General features: G+C 40.4%; 1 protein-coding gene across 6 annotated transcripts; it reads right to left on the bottom strand.

The window, feature by feature from the left end:
• Positions 1-755: 755 nt before the first annotated feature.
• Positions 756-18,392, bottom strand: ikbip (IKBKB interacting protein). 6 transcript variants are annotated; one of them, XM_062980982.1, is made up of 5 exons: positions 18,079-18,392; positions 12,500-12,678; positions 7,344-7,461; positions 5,639-6,435; positions 1,790-1,928 (listed from the first exon to the last, which is right to left on the bottom strand). In XM_062980982.1, the coding sequence occupies exons 1-4, from the start codon at positions 18,199-18,201 to the stop codon at positions 5,647-5,649; spliced, it is 1,209 nt and encodes a 402-aa protein (XP_062837052.1). In that variant the 5' UTR covers positions 18,202-18,392; the 3' UTR covers positions 1,790-1,928; positions 5,639-5,646. The 6 variants fall into 6 exon arrangements, with proteins under 6 accessions (XP_062837053.1, XP_003221156.1, XP_062837052.1 ...); XM_008110828.3 differs by lacking the exon at positions 18,079-18,392 and adding an exon at positions 13,562-13,663; XM_008110829.3 differs by lacking the exon at positions 18,079-18,392 and adding an exon at positions 13,533-13,657.
• Position 18,393: the final 1 nt, after the last annotated feature.

Consider the following 18,393-nt stretch of genomic DNA (forward strand, 5'->3'; position numbering starts at 1 on the left):
TTAGAGCTTTAGCATGGGGGTGGAAGGATTAAAAAAAATGGACACTTGAAAAATGGTATGAATATATGTGGGATCAAATACAACTGGATATCATGGACATTATAAGAAACAAAAAAACATGGTCAGACAAACAAGAAAATTAAAGAGATATGAACTCCATTTAGCAGATGGCTATAGATTATTAAACCTTATGACGAAAGCTGGAAGAAAATTTGGAAAGAATGGAAAGAAGGCTCATGTAACAAGAAAATAAGGTTTAAGTTGTCAACAGGGAAGGGGGTGGGGTGGGTCTGGGGAGGGAGAAGGGAATGGAAAAGGTAAATGTAACTGATTATGTATTATAAAATAATGATCAATAAAATTCCCTTTGGGGAGAAAAAAAAGATATTTCCTAAAAAAAAATGGAATATCACTAAGGGATCTTGTAGCACCTTAGAAACTGAAGAATTAAGGTGGTAACATAAGTTTTTATATGCACCTGAGGAATTAGTCATGGAACTTTTAAAATTGTATAGTAGTGAAATATTTAGTTCCATATTAAAGTTATGAATATTTTTATTGGTAGAGGGGAGGTGTCACTCCTAATGTTTCCTGTCTGGCACTTTCAGAAGTTTTCCTTGGAAGCATGGGTTGAAGTAATTGCCTCTTGATCTTTCCACATCACAGATATGTCAATGCAAGAACTCTGAATACCACAGGCATCCAAGATTACATGGTATCACAATCCAACTCTTCTAACAAAGACTTCAAAACCATTTCATCTAGTTCATCAATTTTAATAGAAAACATACAAAAGTATTTTTGCAATTTAATACAAATATTCTCAAATTTAGTTACATAAATAACTATTTGAAAGCTGTGTTTGCTGTTTATAACATAAAAATAACATCTTCGATTGGTGCTTTTCAAAAATCTTAGGAAACACTTTTTGAGGTTATACTTCAAGTAGTGCTGTAACAAGATAATATTGAATGTTTCATTTAATATAAATGAAGTTGCTGTCTAGACTTTCAACTTCTGTGGATGGGAATTAAAATGTTTCTAATTGTACAGGTAAGACATCTATAAACCAGATAAATATCCATAATTGAAAAAAACCAACAGAAAACTACAAGTGCATTATTTTTCCTCCTCTCAGTGTAATGCTTCCACATTTAGGCCTACAGTTCATGTTTTTACTGGAGTAGTTCAAATAGGAAAAAGACAGTTAAGTAACTTCAGTTAAGACTTACTAAAGTTAAATTGGAGAGTTTCTTATTCAGGAATGTAAGTTCCTTCTTTCTTTCCAACAGTTCCTCTAGCAGTCTTCCAATTCTTAATGTTAGTTCATCTAACATAGGCTCCAAATGTGCTAAACCTTGTTTAAAATTGAATACTTTAGGTTTTAAGTCATTTGCAAAAGCTACTGTGCTCAGAACTTTCGCTCTATCACTTTCCAAATTTAAAAGCCTATTGGATTGTTTGTTAAGGTCTGCATTCAGCTCAGATGACTTTACCTTAATGTGCTCTATCTGCCTGGCATTTTCAGTTGCAGTTTTTCGTAATTCTGTAGTCCTGTCAATGCTGTTTGTAAGAAGATTCCCTATACTCTGTATTGCAGTCTTTTCAGCTTTAGCTACTTTATCTTCTAAAGTATGTAGATCCTCTACCAATAAGGTAACATCTCCTTCAAGACCTGAAATGCGTCTAATGTCAGTCTTCACAGTTGCAATCTTGATAGAAAACTCATTAGTAGCAGAAGCAGTTGCCTCTTCATGCTTCTTGACTGTATGAAAAAGAGATGTTATGTTCTGCTGATGTGCCTCTTCTTCTTGAATTAACTTTTCAGACCACATCTTCATGGTGTTCATCTTTTCCTGCAGATGCTTCATTTGAGCATTTATATGAAGACCTTCCACTTGCTCCAATGAACTTGCTGTTTTCTCACACTGCAAATTAAAAAAGCTTGATATAAAATAATTTCATTTACATTTCACTGCACCACACTTTTCAAGTTACGGTTAGTATATAACCTAAGCAATTTTGTAGCATTTGATAAGGAAAAATAGATGGTTCCCTCTTTCATAAACTAACCAGGATATCATGTATTACATTATTGATGCATATGAAGCTATTTTTAGGCTGAAGAGAAGTTTGTGAGGCAACATGATAAATGTCAAAATGTTTGAAAGAATGCCATATTTAAGTTGGAACTAGCTTGCTTTTGGCTACTCCAGAGACCAGGATACAGAGTAATGAATCAAAATGTGAGGGAAAGAGATTCCACCTAAACATTAGGAAGAGCTTCTTGACAGTATGCTGTTCAACTAGTAGGATTTGCTACCTCAGAGTGTGGTGGAGGGTCATATTTGAAGGATATAAAACAGACTGCTTTTATTCCTGCATGGCAGCAAATTGGACTGGGTGGTCCCTGTGGTCTTTTCCACCTCTGTTGCTATGGTTCTATCTAAATGGATGATGTTAATTTACCAGCAAGAAGCAAATACAGTAGAGTCTCGCTTATCCAAGCCTTGCTTATCCAAGGTTCTGGATTATCCAAGCCATTTTTGTAGTCAATGTTGTCAATATATCATGATATTTTGGTACTAAATTTGTAAATACAGTAATTACAACATAACATTACTGCATATTGAACTACTTTTTCTGTCAAATTTGTTGTATAACATGATGTTTTGGTGCTTAATTTGTACATTCATAACCTAATTTGATGTTTAACAGGCTTTTCCTTAATCCCTCCTTATTATCCAAGATATTCGCTTATCCAAGCTTCTGCCGGCCCATTTAGCTTGGATAAGTGAGACTCTACTGTAGTTGTTTTGATCCTTGACAACAGGGTGTCAAACTCATTTTCATTGAGGGCCATATCAGCCTTGTGGTTGCCTTCATAGGGTCACTGAATCCATGAATGGAAAATCTATGGGTACAGAGGGCCAACTGTAATTTTTTTACATACTGGCCAGTGCTCTTTAATTTTTATCCGATTGGGTCTCCAGATGTTATTGAATGGAAACTCCCATCAATTTTGATTATCTGCCATGAGTGGGGATGTTGAGAGTTGCAACCCAACAGCACTTGTGGCTCTGAGGTTGGGAAAAGATTAAGGAACAGTTTAACATCAGACATCCTATCCACAAGTCTTGTATCTAAATTCAAACTCCACTATCCTGATTAAACAGAACAAACTGCAGCCTTCCAGATATTACTGTAATCACAACTCCTATCATCTCTACTCATGATGTCAAATGATGACGAATATAGGAGTGGGCCTTGAGTTTGACACGTGCTCTACAATGATTTTTTTTTGTTATCTAGAGTCATTTCTGTTTGCTCTAGAGCAGGCAAAGAAAAGTGTGTACATACAAACACACACCTACATGTACATATATATGCATATTCATATGCATTCACATATACGAGAATACTACATGATTTTGTCTTTCCAAATTACTCTTGAATTTCATTTAGACGAGCAGCTACATTTTGTGTAATTTTTTTCTGTATTGATGTTTTATCATCTTAAAATAATTATATTTAGTTGCAATTTATGTTGAGAATGTTTAGTACAAAAACAAGACTGAAATTGGTATCAAGTGTGATCTTGATTACAGAGAATGAGAGATTGGAAAAATCAAGTTTGATCATATCACCTCAGGATAAATGGGAAAAAATCAGTTAATATGGGAAATTAAATGGGATTTTTGTAAAGTTGCTATAGCTGACCATGTCCTCCATATAAAGAAAGCAGTCTAGATCACAGGAAACATTCTCATGATCATTTAGGGTACATAGCTATAATTATCTTATTCAGCTGGCTATTTCAGGAAGAAAATGTTGGATTATGTAGGACTCTGGTCTAAGACAGCCCACATTTGTTTGTAATATGATACATTTTTACTTTTCCAAATGAAAGCAAGCATTTGTATCTCTGAATATGAGCCATGGTTAAGAAGATGTTTATATATAAGCATGTATATATCACATTGTTAGGCTAATAGTGTAACTATAATGAATGACTTTAAAGCTTGATCGACAAGAATCAGCTGACCAATGCTCTCAAATGTCTATATGCAGTTTTTTATCCATTTGAATGCCACACAGGTACCCCTGTGTTTATAATAAAAACATTCACAACTTCCTAAATAATGAAGTTAAGCTTCAAAAACGTTAACCCTGTCAGGTCTTTAAAGCACCTCCCTGATGCACATGAAAAGGAATACAGGTAAAGCAAATAAAAAAAAATAATGCACCATAACATGTTTAAATGATACTAGTATTAGAGGCCTAAATGTCCTCAAGGCATCAGATCCCTATCTGATCTACAGTGAGCCCCATTCAGTACTTGGTTAGGAGACTGCCAACACATACCAAGTGCTGTGAGCTATATTTCAAAGGAACTGGCAAAACCACCTCTAGGTATTCCTTGGTTAAGTAAATCCTATGTGAGCACCTTCAAGTTGCACACATACAGTGAACCTAAATAATATATTAATAGAAGAAGAAAATCAACTAATATGAAAGCTTGGTTCCTGAGAGTGCCAGCCATGAGCAACAAAAATCTTGCACTAGCTGAATTTTGACTGTTTTTGAAGTTACAGTATATATTTCTGCAAGAAACAGCAATATGATCAAGCAGTGTTAGTCCTATATGATGTGAAAAATGTTGAACCTTTGAAAATATCATGCTACTTGTCCACAAAATCATATTTTGTTCAGCACCAAATTTTGTTTGGTGCTGAACAAAACATACAGTGGGATACAATAATGGACTATCCTCTTGCCCAAATAACCAGGTGTTCCTTTCCCATCTGGCATTTTTCCTCTGATATTGCACCCCCTTCTCTTAACAAAACAAAATTGTCTTAACTATGCATTCAAGGCCAGACAAAGCTTGTAACCATATACTGTTGCTGGGCAAAATCTTTTTCCCTCAGCTACTGTAAAGATTGCAGTTTAGCTCCAAGGAAACAGAAGCTGGGTAATGATATCATTATGTGCTGGCTTTGGCCTACAAAACCTTAAACGGCTCTGATCCAATTTACCTCTCAGAATGTATCTCCCCTACGGGCCATCCTACAGATTAATATCTTCGAGTGAGGCCCTGCTCTCTGTTCTGCCGCCCTCACAGGTGCAGTTGGCGGGGACAAGACTGCTTTTTCAGTGATGGCTCCACAACTGTGGAACTCCTTGCCAAGAGAGATTAGGGAAGCCCCCTCACTCATGTCTTTTAGGAAGCAGCTGAAGACCTGGGTGTGGGACCAAGCTTTTGGCCCATCCTCGGCTATGGGTTGATATGGCCTGATGGATTCTGTGGATTAATATGAAGTTGAACACAGACTGGCTCTGACTTTGGCTCAATTCTACTGTCCCTGTTGTAATGGTCACATGGTTTTTATTGTTTTAATTTGATTTGGATACCAGCTTTTAATTGTGTTTTGTTTGATTTTACTACATTTGTATTATATGTGGCATCTAATTCTGCCATTGTGTACGACTGCTCTTGGTCACCCTGGGGGAGAAGAGCGATATATAAAATAAATAAATAAATAAATAATCTAAATGAATAACATTATACTTTCACTATGCTGTACCAACACATCTTAAAACACTATTGTTTAGGGCAATAATGTTTCCTTCTTACCATTCAAGCTATGGTTGTTTTCTTCTGCTGTGGGTTGTGGAAACACACTGACTTTTTTCTTCTAAAAAAAGTACCTCATTCTGAAATTGCAATCTGTTGGTCTCATGCTCCATGCCTTCAAGAGTTTTTTGTATCTCAGTTATGTCTGAAACTGCGTTCCTAATTTCATCTTCCACATGATACACCTTTATGGTCATGTTTTCCATTTTCTTCTCTACCGCAATCAACTCCCTTGATAGTCTAACAACCGAATGGACAGCCTTCTCTATTGTTGGCAAATGGCTCTTACATTCCTCCATTTTGGGTTCAGAGTCAGCAAGTTTTTGGCTCAATTCAGTATTTCTAGATAACAGACTATTCTGCTGTTCTTCTAATTTTTCAGTTGCCTTTCCATCAAATTGCAACAGCTCTTTAACTTTTGTCAACTCATCTTCTTCTTGTCTATTCACTGTTCTGAGATTTCTAACTGTACTGTCTTCTAGATCTTTCAGTCTTTCAGAAAGAGATTTTAATTTTTGATCTGCTGTATTGATTTGAGAAGTAACTTTACTATGTAAACGTTTAACTTCTGATTTTAAACTGCTAGTACTGTTATCTAATTCAGTTTGGCTTCTTTTCCAGTGGTTTATCTCATTTTGAAATTTCTCATTAATGCTCTGTATTCTTTTAGAATATATCTGCTTATTGTTTTCAACTTCTTGCATGATATTATGGAGGCTGGGTACTTCTTGCTCAAATTTGGTCATCTTGGAGATAGATGAATAGGTTTCCTGCAGGACACCCGAAGACGACTCAAGCTGCATTTGTAACACAAAACAATGTCCATCTTCACTTAATACAGTATGGTGATGCTTGTCTAAACAACTAAAATTTTTCTTAGATGGGCAAGTAATTTTCAGGTTCCTCTTCCAAATGTTATGACAATTTTAAGTTAGAACACATTAAAGGACTAATATTTTACTAATTTACTGTAATTTACTTCTAATTATACATGCAAGAGTAAAGCAGAAGCTACAAAATTAAAATATTGGAAAGAAATGAACATGCCCCCCAAAAATGCATTCAAAGGGGACAGATGAATTCTACAAAGCCCCTGATTGGCCATATTGCCATAGTGGGGAATGAATTAAAGTATATTGTGCATTTATTCTATAATACCAAAACAAAAAGAAATAATTTCTTATAACCCCAGTAAATTCAATTTCTAGACCAGAAAGCTATTGAAGTATTTCATAAATCCCATTCCTACAATATGAAAACAACATGAGAATGCAAAAGTGAGTCCAGGCCCACTCTAAACTCCCAAGCACCATTTATGAGAGGAAGATCTTGCAGGCTTGGGATTTGGAGGCATAGTCAACTACGTATTTTCATTTTGCACTTTTTGTTGTACTCTATTATCATTTCTTTCACCCAAAGTTGGAATGTGCATGTGTGCACTCAAATGGCCTGTTGCCCTTTTGAATTTCATAGGTTTTTTAAGGCAAGGAATAACCAGAAGTGTTTTTTTCCATCTCCTTCTTTTGAAATACAGCTCACAGCACCTTGTATTTGTTGCTAGTCTTCCATGCAAGTACTAACCAGTGCAGACCTTAAATAGTTTGCATGGTAATTTAATATTGGTTGAAGAAAACTATTTGTCAGATTTTATATCTTTTAAGAAAGATTAAAAGTGTTATAATGATAATATACTTTGAATCCTTACCTCTTCAAACATTATATTCATCTTATTTTCCATATCTTGAAACCTTATGGTTTCCTGCTTTAATAAATGATACTTCTCCTCTACTGCAGCCAATTGAGCTGATTGTTGAAAAAGGAACCTGAGAATTATAGAAAAACAAAACCAGCAAACATTAGTATGACTGCCAATCATCTACAAATCTATACAAGTAAAACACGTGATCAAAACAGAAAATAACTCAAAAGACTTAAATACATTCTCTGTTGTTTTTCTTCTGTTCGACCAGACTGAGAAACAACTACCATATATCAGTTCAATGGCTGCTTTAGGGTCTGACACTGAAGAAAACATTCCTATGTAGAGTTGTTAGCAATCAAACTCTCATTCCAGTTTATTAAATGTTTAGTAACATTACTGACAATGTCACTGTTGCTATGATGAAGTATACATTGAACATTTAAAGACAAGTAAAAGTGTTCTTGTATGATAGCAGCTGCTGTGTTTTTGTACTATTTTAATCCAAAGAGCAGATATTTTAGCAAAAAAGAGTTAAGAAACTAATGAGACAGATATCGATTTTGCTACCTATTAAACTATTGGTACTTTTATTCAAATTTATTTGATCACTGGTTAATCTCACTGTAAAGAAGTATTAATTACAGTAGAACAGGCACAGGTATTCCCACTTCCCACCTTCCTCTAGCTTTCAGATCAGAAGAGCATTCTTCACAAATATATGTACGAGTAGCCACAACAAAAATCCTCTGAAACCCACTGTTTCCTTTCATCGACTTTTAACACAATTTTCTGAAACAATGCTCTCTAGATGCATTGAATTACATACAATTGCTGTTTATAATAATAATAATAATAATAATAATAATAATAATAATAATAATAATAATAATAATAATAACAACTTTATTTTTATACCCCGCCCCATCTCCCCGAAGGGACTCGGGGCGGCTTACATGGGGCCTGGCCCGATAAAACAAACAAATAACAGTAACAAAGCAATAAAACAATTATCCCAATAAAAAACACCAACATCAATAAAAACAATCATTAAAATCAACAAGTAGGATACAGTGTTAAAACAGGAGACTAATTCGTAGATCCCAGGCGAAATGCAGAGTGTTACGAAATGGGAAAAGGAAATTTCAGAGTTGGACAATAAAGTGCGGTATAAAATGGCAAGACAACAACAATGGGACTATTATGGAATGGACAGATAGATCAATCCAGCAACAACTAAACATCGAAGACCTTTTGGAACAGCCAGGTTTTTAAGCTCTTCCGGAAGGAGAGGAGGGTAGGGGCCTGCCTGATCTCTCTAGGTAGAGAGTTCCAAAGCCGGGGGGCCACGACAGAGAAGGCCCTCTCTCTCGTCCCCACCAACCGTGACTGTGAGGGTGGTGGGAGCGAGAGAAGGGCCTCCCCCGACGAGCGAAGAGAACGTGTGGGTTCATAGAGGGAGATGCGGTCTCTAAGGTAGGTGGGTCCCAAACCGTTTAGGGCTTTGTAGGTGATAACCTGCACCTTGAATTGGGCCCGGAAAGTAAATGGCAGCCAGTGAAGCTCCTTAAACAGAGGCGTTGAACGCGCCCTGTAATTCGCTCCGGTTAGAAGCCTGGCTGCCGAATGCTGTACTAGTTGTAATTTCCGGGCCGTCTTCAAAGGCAGCCCCATGTAGAGCGCATTGCAATAGTCCAGTCTAGAGGTAACTAAGGCATGGACCACCATGGTCAGATCAGACTTCTCGAGGTATGGTCGCAGCTGGCGCACAAGTTTTAGTTGTGCAAAGGCCCTCCCGGCCACGGCTGACACCTGAGCCTCAAGCGTCAGCCTCGAATCCAGGAGGACCCCCAAGCTGCGGACCTGCACCTTCAGAGGAATGCAACCCCGTCAAGCACAGGTTGCCACCCAATACCCCGATCAGATGTACGACTGACCTGGAGGACCTCTGTCTTGTCGGGATTAAGTCTCAGTTTGTTCACCCTCATCCAGGCCAACACAGCGGCCAGACACTGGTCCAGAATCCGAGGGGCTTCCTTGGATTTAGGTGGAAAAGAGTAGTAGAGTTGGGTGTCATCCGCGTAGAGATGGCACCGTACTCCAAAACCTCCGGATGACCTCTCCCAGTGGTTTCATGTAGATGTTAAAAAGCATGGGGGACAAAATAGAACCTTGCGGGACCCCACAGGTCAATGGCCAGGGGTTCGAGCAGGTGTCCCCCAGCTTCACCAACTGGGAACGACCCTCCAGAAAGGACTGGAGCCACTGGAGTGCAGTACCCCTAAGGCCCATTCCAGAGAGCCGCCCCAGAAGGATACCATGGTCGATGGTATCGAAAGCCGCTGAGATGTCCAAGAGAACCAGCAGGGTCACACTCCCCCTGTCCAGCTCCCTGCGGAGGTCATCCACCAAGGCGACCAAAGCCGTCTCGGTACTGAACCCAGGCCTGAAGCCAGACTGTGATTGGTCCAGAAAATCCATATCATCCAAGAATCCCTGGAGCTGAGAGGCAACCACCCGCTCCAAGACCTTGCCCAAGAATGGTAGGTTAGAGATTGGCCTGTAGTTACAAGGATTGGTCGGATCTAATGAGGCCTTCTTCAAAATAGGCCTTACCACGGCTTGTTTTAGGCTGGATGGAAATTTGCCCTGTTTACAGCAGAAAACTGCTGTTGATAATCGTAATCTATAGTTATAAAATCTATGGAAATACAGTTAGATGGGGGATCATCATACATTAGATCAATGGGTTCTCAACCTGGGATCCCCATATGTTTTTGGCCTACAACTCCCAGAAATCCCCAGCCAATTTTCCAGCTGTTAGGATTTCTGGGAGTTGAAGGCCAAAAACATCAGGGGACTCCAGATTGAGAACCACTGCATTAGATTCATGTAAAAACTACGCGACCAGTCATGTGTAATAAGCCTATGAATGAACATATCACAATGGTTTTCCAATTTAGGGGTCATCTATCTAACTCTAAAAAAAAGATGAAACAAATTGGCATTCCATATCTATGGATCCTGCATCCATGGATTTAAACATCTACATCACTGGTTTTCATCCTTTGGGTCTCCAGATGTTTTGGCCTTCAACTCCCAGAAATAAACTGGCTGGTAAACTGGCTGGGATTTCTGGGATTTGTAGGCCAAAACAAGTGGGGACCCAAAAGTTGAAAACCACTGATCTACAGCAAGGTTGTTTTTTAAAAAAAATCCCAAAAGCAAACCTTGATGTTGCTATTTTACATAAGGAACACCATTTTACTATTCCACTTTCTATAATGGTACCTGATAATCTACCATTTTGTATATAATGGGATTTGAATATCCACTGATCCAAACTCCAATTGATATCACTGTATTTCTCATTATTTCTGATATATATCAGGATAAACTGATTCGCTGTAGGCTCTCAGGCAGCCCAATTCTAAGCAAATATAGAACTAATGAGTTAAATGGGACTTGCTCTCTAGTAACTGTTATGCTATGGCAGCTTATCACTGTTTTTGTGATTCAGTTACAAATATAACATTCAACTTGCAAATGCAAGAGACTTTCATAATAAATCATGTTAAAAGGAGTAAGGGACCAGTACAAGACGACGACTTAAGCCCCATACCGTACCAAGAATAACAAACGCAGCGCCCAAACACGAGTCAAAGAACATGAAAGGCACTACAGACTAACTCAACCAGAGAAATCAACCATAGCAAAGCACTTGATGAACCAACCTGGACACAGTACAGTAGAGTCTCACTTATCCAAGCCTCGCTTATCCAAGCTTCTGGATTATCCATGCCATTTTTGTAGTCAATGTTTTCAATATATCGTGATATTTTGGTGCTAAATTCGTAAATACAGTAATTACAACCTAACATTACTGCGCATTGAACTACCTTTTCTGTCAAATTTGTTGTCTAACGTGATGTTTTGGTGCTTAATTTGTAAAATCATAACCTAATTTGATGTTTAATAGGCTTTTCCTTAATCCCTTATTATCCAAGATTTCCGCTTATCCAATCTTCTGCCGGCCCGTTTAGCTTGGATAAGTGAGACTCTATTGTATATTATTTGAGAACACAGAAATGCTTGACCACTCCAACAACTATCATGTCAGACTATACAGAGAAGCCATTGAAATTCACAAGCATGTGGACAACTTCAACAGAAAGGAGGAAACCATAAAAATGAACAAAATCTGGCTACCAGTATTAAAAAACTCAAAAATCAGAACAGTAAATAAAAAGCAACACTCTGATAACAGAGGAGTTCCAGACATGAATCAACCAGGGGCAGCTAACGACTCTGAACAAAGGATGCCCCCTAGCAGGAAGAAGCCAGGAGATGAAGCTATTCAATGCTAATTAAGGTGATTAACTACAACATTCACACTGGCCTCCAACTGACAAAGAGTTCTTCTCTCACCCTGGACTTTCCACAGATATATATAAACCTTCCTTGCTTAGTTTCTCCATACCTCACAACCTCTGAGGATGCCTGCCATAGATGTGGGCGAAATGTCAGGAGAGAATACTTCTGGAACAAGGCCATACAGCCCGAAAAACATACAACAACCCTGTGATCTCGGCCATGAAAGCCTTTGACAACACAGTTTGTTTTAGGTTATCGTTTCCCACAGACATTCCCCAAGATTACACAGAGAAGCCATTGAAATCCACAAGCATGTGGACAATTTCAACAAAAAGGAGGAAATAATGAAAATGAACGAAATCTGGCTACCAGTATTTTAAAAACTCCAAAATTAGGACAGTAAATTAAGAACAACACTCAGAAGATAGGGGAATTCCAGACAATAAATAATCAGGGCCAGCTAACATCTTCCAACAAAGGATTCCCCCAGGCAGGAATCAGCCAGGCTTTGAAGCTGCAAGGTTTTTCAATGCTAATCAAGGTGATTAATTGCAACATTCACACTTGCCTCCAACAGACAAGAGTTTTTTCCCCACCCTGGACCTTCCACAGATATATAAACCTCCCTTGCCTAGTTTCCAATGCACCTCACAACCTCTGAGGATGCCTGCCATAGATGTGGGTGAAACGCCAGGAGATAATGCTTCTAGAACATGGCCATACAGACCGGAAAAATCACAGCAACCCATTTCCCAAATTCTCCCCTTTCCCCATCTCCTTTTACTTACCATATTAGTCCTGTGCACATTAAGAGCGAAAGTAAACTTGAAACCATTTGTAGGTCCATCCAGCCAGATGTTTGTCTCACAAAGCCCAACTGTTTCTCTCTCTGGTCTCCATTCGGCTTGGTTGAATGGTTGGCTGTCTTCCTGCGCTTCACTTCCAACATAGTCTTGACAAGAAATCCCTGCACAGAGAATTCATCTACACTGTAGACTTAATGCGGTTTGACACCACTTTAACTGCCATGGCTCCTTGTTATGGAATTCTCGGAGTTGTAGTTTGGTGAGGCATTAGACCTCTTCGGCAGAGAAGGGTAAGGACGTGGTAAAACTACAACTCCCATGATTCCATAGCCTTGAACCATGGGAGCTAAAAGTAGTCAAAGTGCATTGATTCAACACAGAACAGAAATTAAATGTGTGGTTTTTCAAAAACAAACCTACACTGTAGGACAGGTATGGGCAAACTTTGCCCCTCCAAGTGTTTTGGACTACAACTCCCACTATTCCTAACAGCCGGTAGGTCCAAAACACCTGGAGGGCCAAAGTTTGCCCATGCCTGAAGTACACTGAAGAGTTAATACAGTTTGACACCACTTTAACTGTCATTGCTCAATGCTATGGAATCTTGGGATTTGTAGTTTACAAAAAAAAAAATCTGTCAGAGTGCTGGCGCCTCATCAAACTACACATTCCAGGATTCCATAGCAATGTACTGTTGCAATTAAAGTAGTGTTAAACTGCATTAATTCTACAATGTGGATGCACCCAAAGACTGTCCAACTGAACCCCCCCCCCCCCACCCCGGGAATGGGAAAAAGCGAGTGAATAATAATAATAATAATAATAATAATAATAATAATAATAATAATAAATTATTATAAACGTAAATTCTATATTTAGAATTAAAACAGATAAATACATCCATGAATAGCAACTCTAATAAGTCAACCCCATTCGGCTCAAGAAACATCCACTCCCCATTAAGAGCTGCACTGCTTTACAGAGAGCAATCTGCCTGTCGACCTCCATTACCTACTGATGAATAGGAAAAAAGCGGAGAATAACCTCAAGTTTCACTTCAACGCCATAACTTTCTCGCAGAGATGGGCGCGTGCACGGCGCGCCACGTCACGCCGAGGCGTGCGCCCGACGCCAAAGCGCGCCTCATTGCTCTGGTGCCTTTAAAAAAACATTCCGCCTGCATTTTATTGATAGGGAGGGTTGACTGTACTCACTTTCTTGCTGTAATGCAGGAGAAAGGGGGCATGGTTTTTTGTTTGTTTGTTTGTATGTTTTTACAAATTTACAGTGTTTTAACACTTGGGAACGCCATCTGTTGAATATATATATAATTATAATTATAATTACAATATGATGCAAGTTTGGCAACTATGTATCTTTTGGGAACATGTTTGTGTTTGTGTAAAGGCCCTATAAGCAGGGCATCTAAGTTAAGGTAGTGTCAAAGTGCATTGATTCTACACAGAACAGAAAACAAATGTGAGTGGACACCTGGACTCAGCATGTTATTTGAGAACACAGAAATCCTGGACCACTCTAATAACCACCATGTCAGACTACACAGAGAAGCCTTTGAAATCCATAAGCATGTGGGCAATTTCATCAGAAACATGAAAATGAATGAAATCTGGCTACCAGTATTAAAGAACTCTAAAATCAGGACAGCAGCAAAAAAGAACAACACTCTGAAAACAGAGAAATTCCAGACAAGAAACAATCAGGACCAGCTAACACCTCCTAACAAAGGATTCCCTCAGGGAGGAAGCAGCCAGGCTTTGAATCTGCAAGGTTATTCAATGCTAATCAAGCTGGCCAATTGAAACATTCACACCTGCCGCAAACAGATAAAAGTTATTTCTCCTACCGTGGACTTTTTACAGATACATAAACTCCACTTGCCTAGTTTCCAACAGACCTCACAACCTCTAAGGATGCCTGCCAAAGACGTGGGCAGAACATCAGGAGAGAATGCTTCTGGAACATGTTCATACAGCCAGGAAAACTCACAGCAACCCGAAAATGTGTGATTTAACTGCACTAGCTCAATGCTATGGAATCATGGGGGTTGTACTTTGGTGAAACACCACTAGTTAAAGTGATGTCAAACTGCATTCATTATACAGTGTACACACACCCTTTAATATATATATTTTGGGGTCTAGATATCCTTAACATAATATTCTTGTACACATTTCCCACTAATATGTGCCTGCTATGTGTGTTTGCTATTTGAGAAAACTATAGCCCCATCTATACTGCCATATGTTTGAAATTGCATTGTTGTTTATGGTAAGTGTAGAACAGTGTTTCTCAAACTTTGCTCCTCCAGGTGTTTTGGACTTCAGCTCCCACAATTCCTAACAGTTGATAAGCTGGCTGGGATTTCTGGGAGCTGAAGTCCAAAACACCTGGAAGAGCACTCGTTTGAGAAACACTGGTGTAGAGACTCATATAATAATAATTTTCAAATATTTCTTACCCGCCTCTCCCGTGACTCGAGGCGGGTCACAGCATAGTAAAAACTGCATAGGAGGCTGCATTCCTCATGTGGAAATTCCAAAATATTGCACAAGGTAAAGGTAAAGGTGAAATTTTTAGTTGTGTCTGACTCTGGGGGTTGGTAGTACTCATCTCCATTTCTAAGCCGAAGAGCCAGCGTTGTCCGTAGACACCTCCAAGGTCATTTGGCCGGCATGACTGCATGGAGCACCCTTACCTTCCCGCTGAAGCGATACTTATTGATCTACTCACATTTCCATGTTTTCGAACTGCTAGGTTGGCAAAAGCTGGGGCTAACAGCGGGCGCTCGCCCCGCTCTCCGGATTCGAACCGCGATCTTTTGGACAGCAAGTTCAGCAGCTCAGTGGTTTAACCCGCTGCGCCACCATCGGCTTCAAAATATTGCATAAATAAAATTATCTATATATATATAATAAAAGTGAATGTTTGTATGTTTGTGTCAGCGTTTTGATTGGTCGGGCGGTGTATGTGCTCGCGTTTTGATTGGCCTGGCGGAATATGGATCAGCTTTCTAATTGGCCGGCCGGAATATGGGCCAGCTCTGATTGGCTGCCACTTTCACAGGCCAATGGGATCGCTGAGGCAAAAACTACTACCAACTGGCTTCATTCGGCCTACTTATCAGAACGAAGCTAGCTCTGGGAGAGTTAACAGCCTCGGCCTACACTTTGGTAATCCAAAACACCACTGGGACCACCAGGAAGGCCGGAGCTGGACCAAACCTGACACACATAACCCCTACAACCCATGAACCCACTGACAACGGATCTGGACCACATAGACCCAACATGCCCAACTGTCAGACTGATAATAAAAAACTTTGGTTCTAAGAATTACAGTTCACTCACACATTCACAGCATTCTGAATCCAACTAATGATGGAAAATAATTATGTTTTAATGCTTCCTTTTCAACAATGTTTGTGGGTATGTTTATGAAAACTCTACCCCCTCACCTCACCTCCTTCAGCGCTTCTACTGACAGGCTGCTAGGCCCGGCTAGGCCCAAAGGAGGGGGCCATCTTCACCCCTTAATACTGTTCCAAAGAAGACAGGTTTTCCCTGGCTCATTGGGACATAGTATTATTCACAGCAGACTAAAGAGAAAATAATGACTATCTTTTAAATCTTTCCTTTAAAGATGGTTTACTCCCCCCCCCCCCCCCCCCAGTTTTTACTGAGGCAAAAAACTACCACAGAGCAGGCTTTGGCCTACTCACTCTAACAGGCCTGACACATACAGTCCCCATGGCCTACTATACACCCGGGCACTGTTTGGAGTGGGATGGAGCATGGATGATGGACTTGCATATGGGAGTTGTAGTTCACCTGCCCCCACTGAACACAGCTATGTCTTATTTATACTACTATTGCTTGACGTTACTTTTATGTTTTATTTATATGGTGGATGTTAGCACGTGACTTAATGACCTTGCAAGCCACTTTGGGTCCATTGCAGAAAGGCGGGGGAGAAATATCATAAATAAATAAATAAATAAATAAATGTCTCAATTGTATGTATGGTTGGAATGACCTTCTGTCGGGAGGGCTTGAATGGACTCTTCCTTTGTAGCAGATGGGGCTGGACTGGATGACCTTCAAAGACCCCTTTCAAATCTAGGACTCTATCTATCTCCCAATCGTATGTATGACTGGATGGCCATCTGTCAGGAGGGCTTGGATGGTGTCTTCCTTTACAGCAGAAGGGGCTGGACTGGATGACCTTCAAAGACCCCTTTCAAATCTAGGACTCTATCTCCCAATCGCATTTATGACTGGATGGCCATCTGTCGGGAGGGCTTGGATGGTGTCTTCCTCTATGGCAGAAGGGGGTTCAACTAGATGGCCTTTGGGCACCCCTTCTAACTCTAGGATTCTATGGAAGCCTTTAAACCAGGCACGGGCCAACTTGGGCCCTCCAGGTGTTTTGGATTCCAACTCCCACAATTCCAGACAGCCTGCCCCATGATGCGCTTTATGTCCTGGTGCCGTTTGCGGGATGATGGACCATGGGTGATGGGATATGTAGTACTTTCAATCACTACGATTCCCACAGGCCACTGCGATGCCCACCAGTGACGGAACTGGACCAAACTTGGCACACAGATGGGACATGTAGTACCTTCACTCTCTTCTTGAGACCACAGCAACTGCTACAAATGACAGGACTGAACCAAATCTGGTATATATATCCCAAATGACACACTTTATATGTTGCAGCAGTTTGGGGGAGGACAGACCAAGGACGATGGGAGTTGCAGTACCTTCATCCAATTCACCTCCCACAGGCCACTGTGATTCCCATGAATGACGAAACTGTACCAAACTTGATACACAGGTGCAATGTGGCCCCCTTTACGTCCTGATCCGGTTTGGTGCAGCATGGACCATGGATGATGGGATTTGCAGTACTCTCACCCGATTCACCTCCCATGGACCACTGTGATACCCATGAAAGACGAAACTGTACCATACTTGACACACAGGTGCAATGTCACACAATTTATGTCCTGGTGTTGTTTGCAGAAGAATGCACCAAGGATGATGGGATTTCCAGTACTTTCATCCAATTCACCTCCCACAGACCACTGTGATCCCCATGAATGATGAAACTGTACCAAACTTGACATATAGGTGCAATGTGGCCCACTTTACGTCCTCCTATCATTTGAGGGAACAACAGACCATGGATGATGGGATTGACAGTATCTTCACTCACTTCCCCAGACCACTGCGACCCCCACCAATGTCTGATCAAGACCAAACTTGACACATCGAGTCCCCATGACCTGCTTTACATCCCGGAGCTGTTTGGAGGGGGATCGACCATGGACTTGCATATGGGAGTTGTAGTTCACCCATACCAACTAAAGCCAACTGACACTGGATCGAGACTAAACTTGGAACAAAGGCAAACAATTCCGTTCTCAAATAACCCGGGCACCGCCGGGCCCCCAAGCTAGTATAAAATAAAAATGTAGTTCGAATGCGGTTATACATTACATGAGCCTATATTGAACCTACACCCCACATTGTGTATACCGTAGACGGCTGAGTCCGTAGATGGGTGAATCCGTGGATAGTGGATACAGAGGGCCTGAGTGTGTACAGCACAGAATTGAAAAAGGCGGGGAGGGAAAGTAGAGCAAGAGTGTCCTTTCGCATGCGCACTGGCGCTTCGGTTCTCGGGCGGGCGGCGCGAGGCCGCTTGCTTTGGCTTTGTTCAAACAAAGCCAGGCATGTCCCTCACTCCCTTTCGCCTCAATCTCTCCCTAGTTCGAAGGCTGGCTGCCGCTTCCTCTTCCTCTTGCTCCTCCTCCTCAGGAACGAAAACTGGCAACTCCTTGCCTCGCCCCG

Source organism: Anolis carolinensis, chromosome 5, assembly GCF_035594765.1.
Source record: "Anolis carolinensis isolate JA03-04 chromosome 5, rAnoCar3.1.pri, whole genome shotgun sequence".
In the NCBI taxonomy this organism is placed as follows: Eukaryota; Metazoa; Chordata; class Lepidosauria; order Squamata; family Dactyloidae; genus Anolis; species Anolis carolinensis.

Coding starts and splice junctions, on each gene's coding strand:
- ikbip (XM_062980982.1), bottom strand. CDS start 18,201: ATGCGAAAGGACACTCTTGCTCTACTTTCCCTCCCCGCCTTTTTCAAT. Junction 7,462..12,499: donor ATGTGCACAGGACTAATATG/GTAAGTAAAAGG, acceptor TATAATTCTCAG/GTTCCTTTTTCAACAATCAG. Junction 6,436..7,343: donor TGAATATAATGTTTGAAGAG/GTAAGGATTCAA, acceptor TTACAAATGCAG/CTTGAGTCGTCTTCGGGTGT.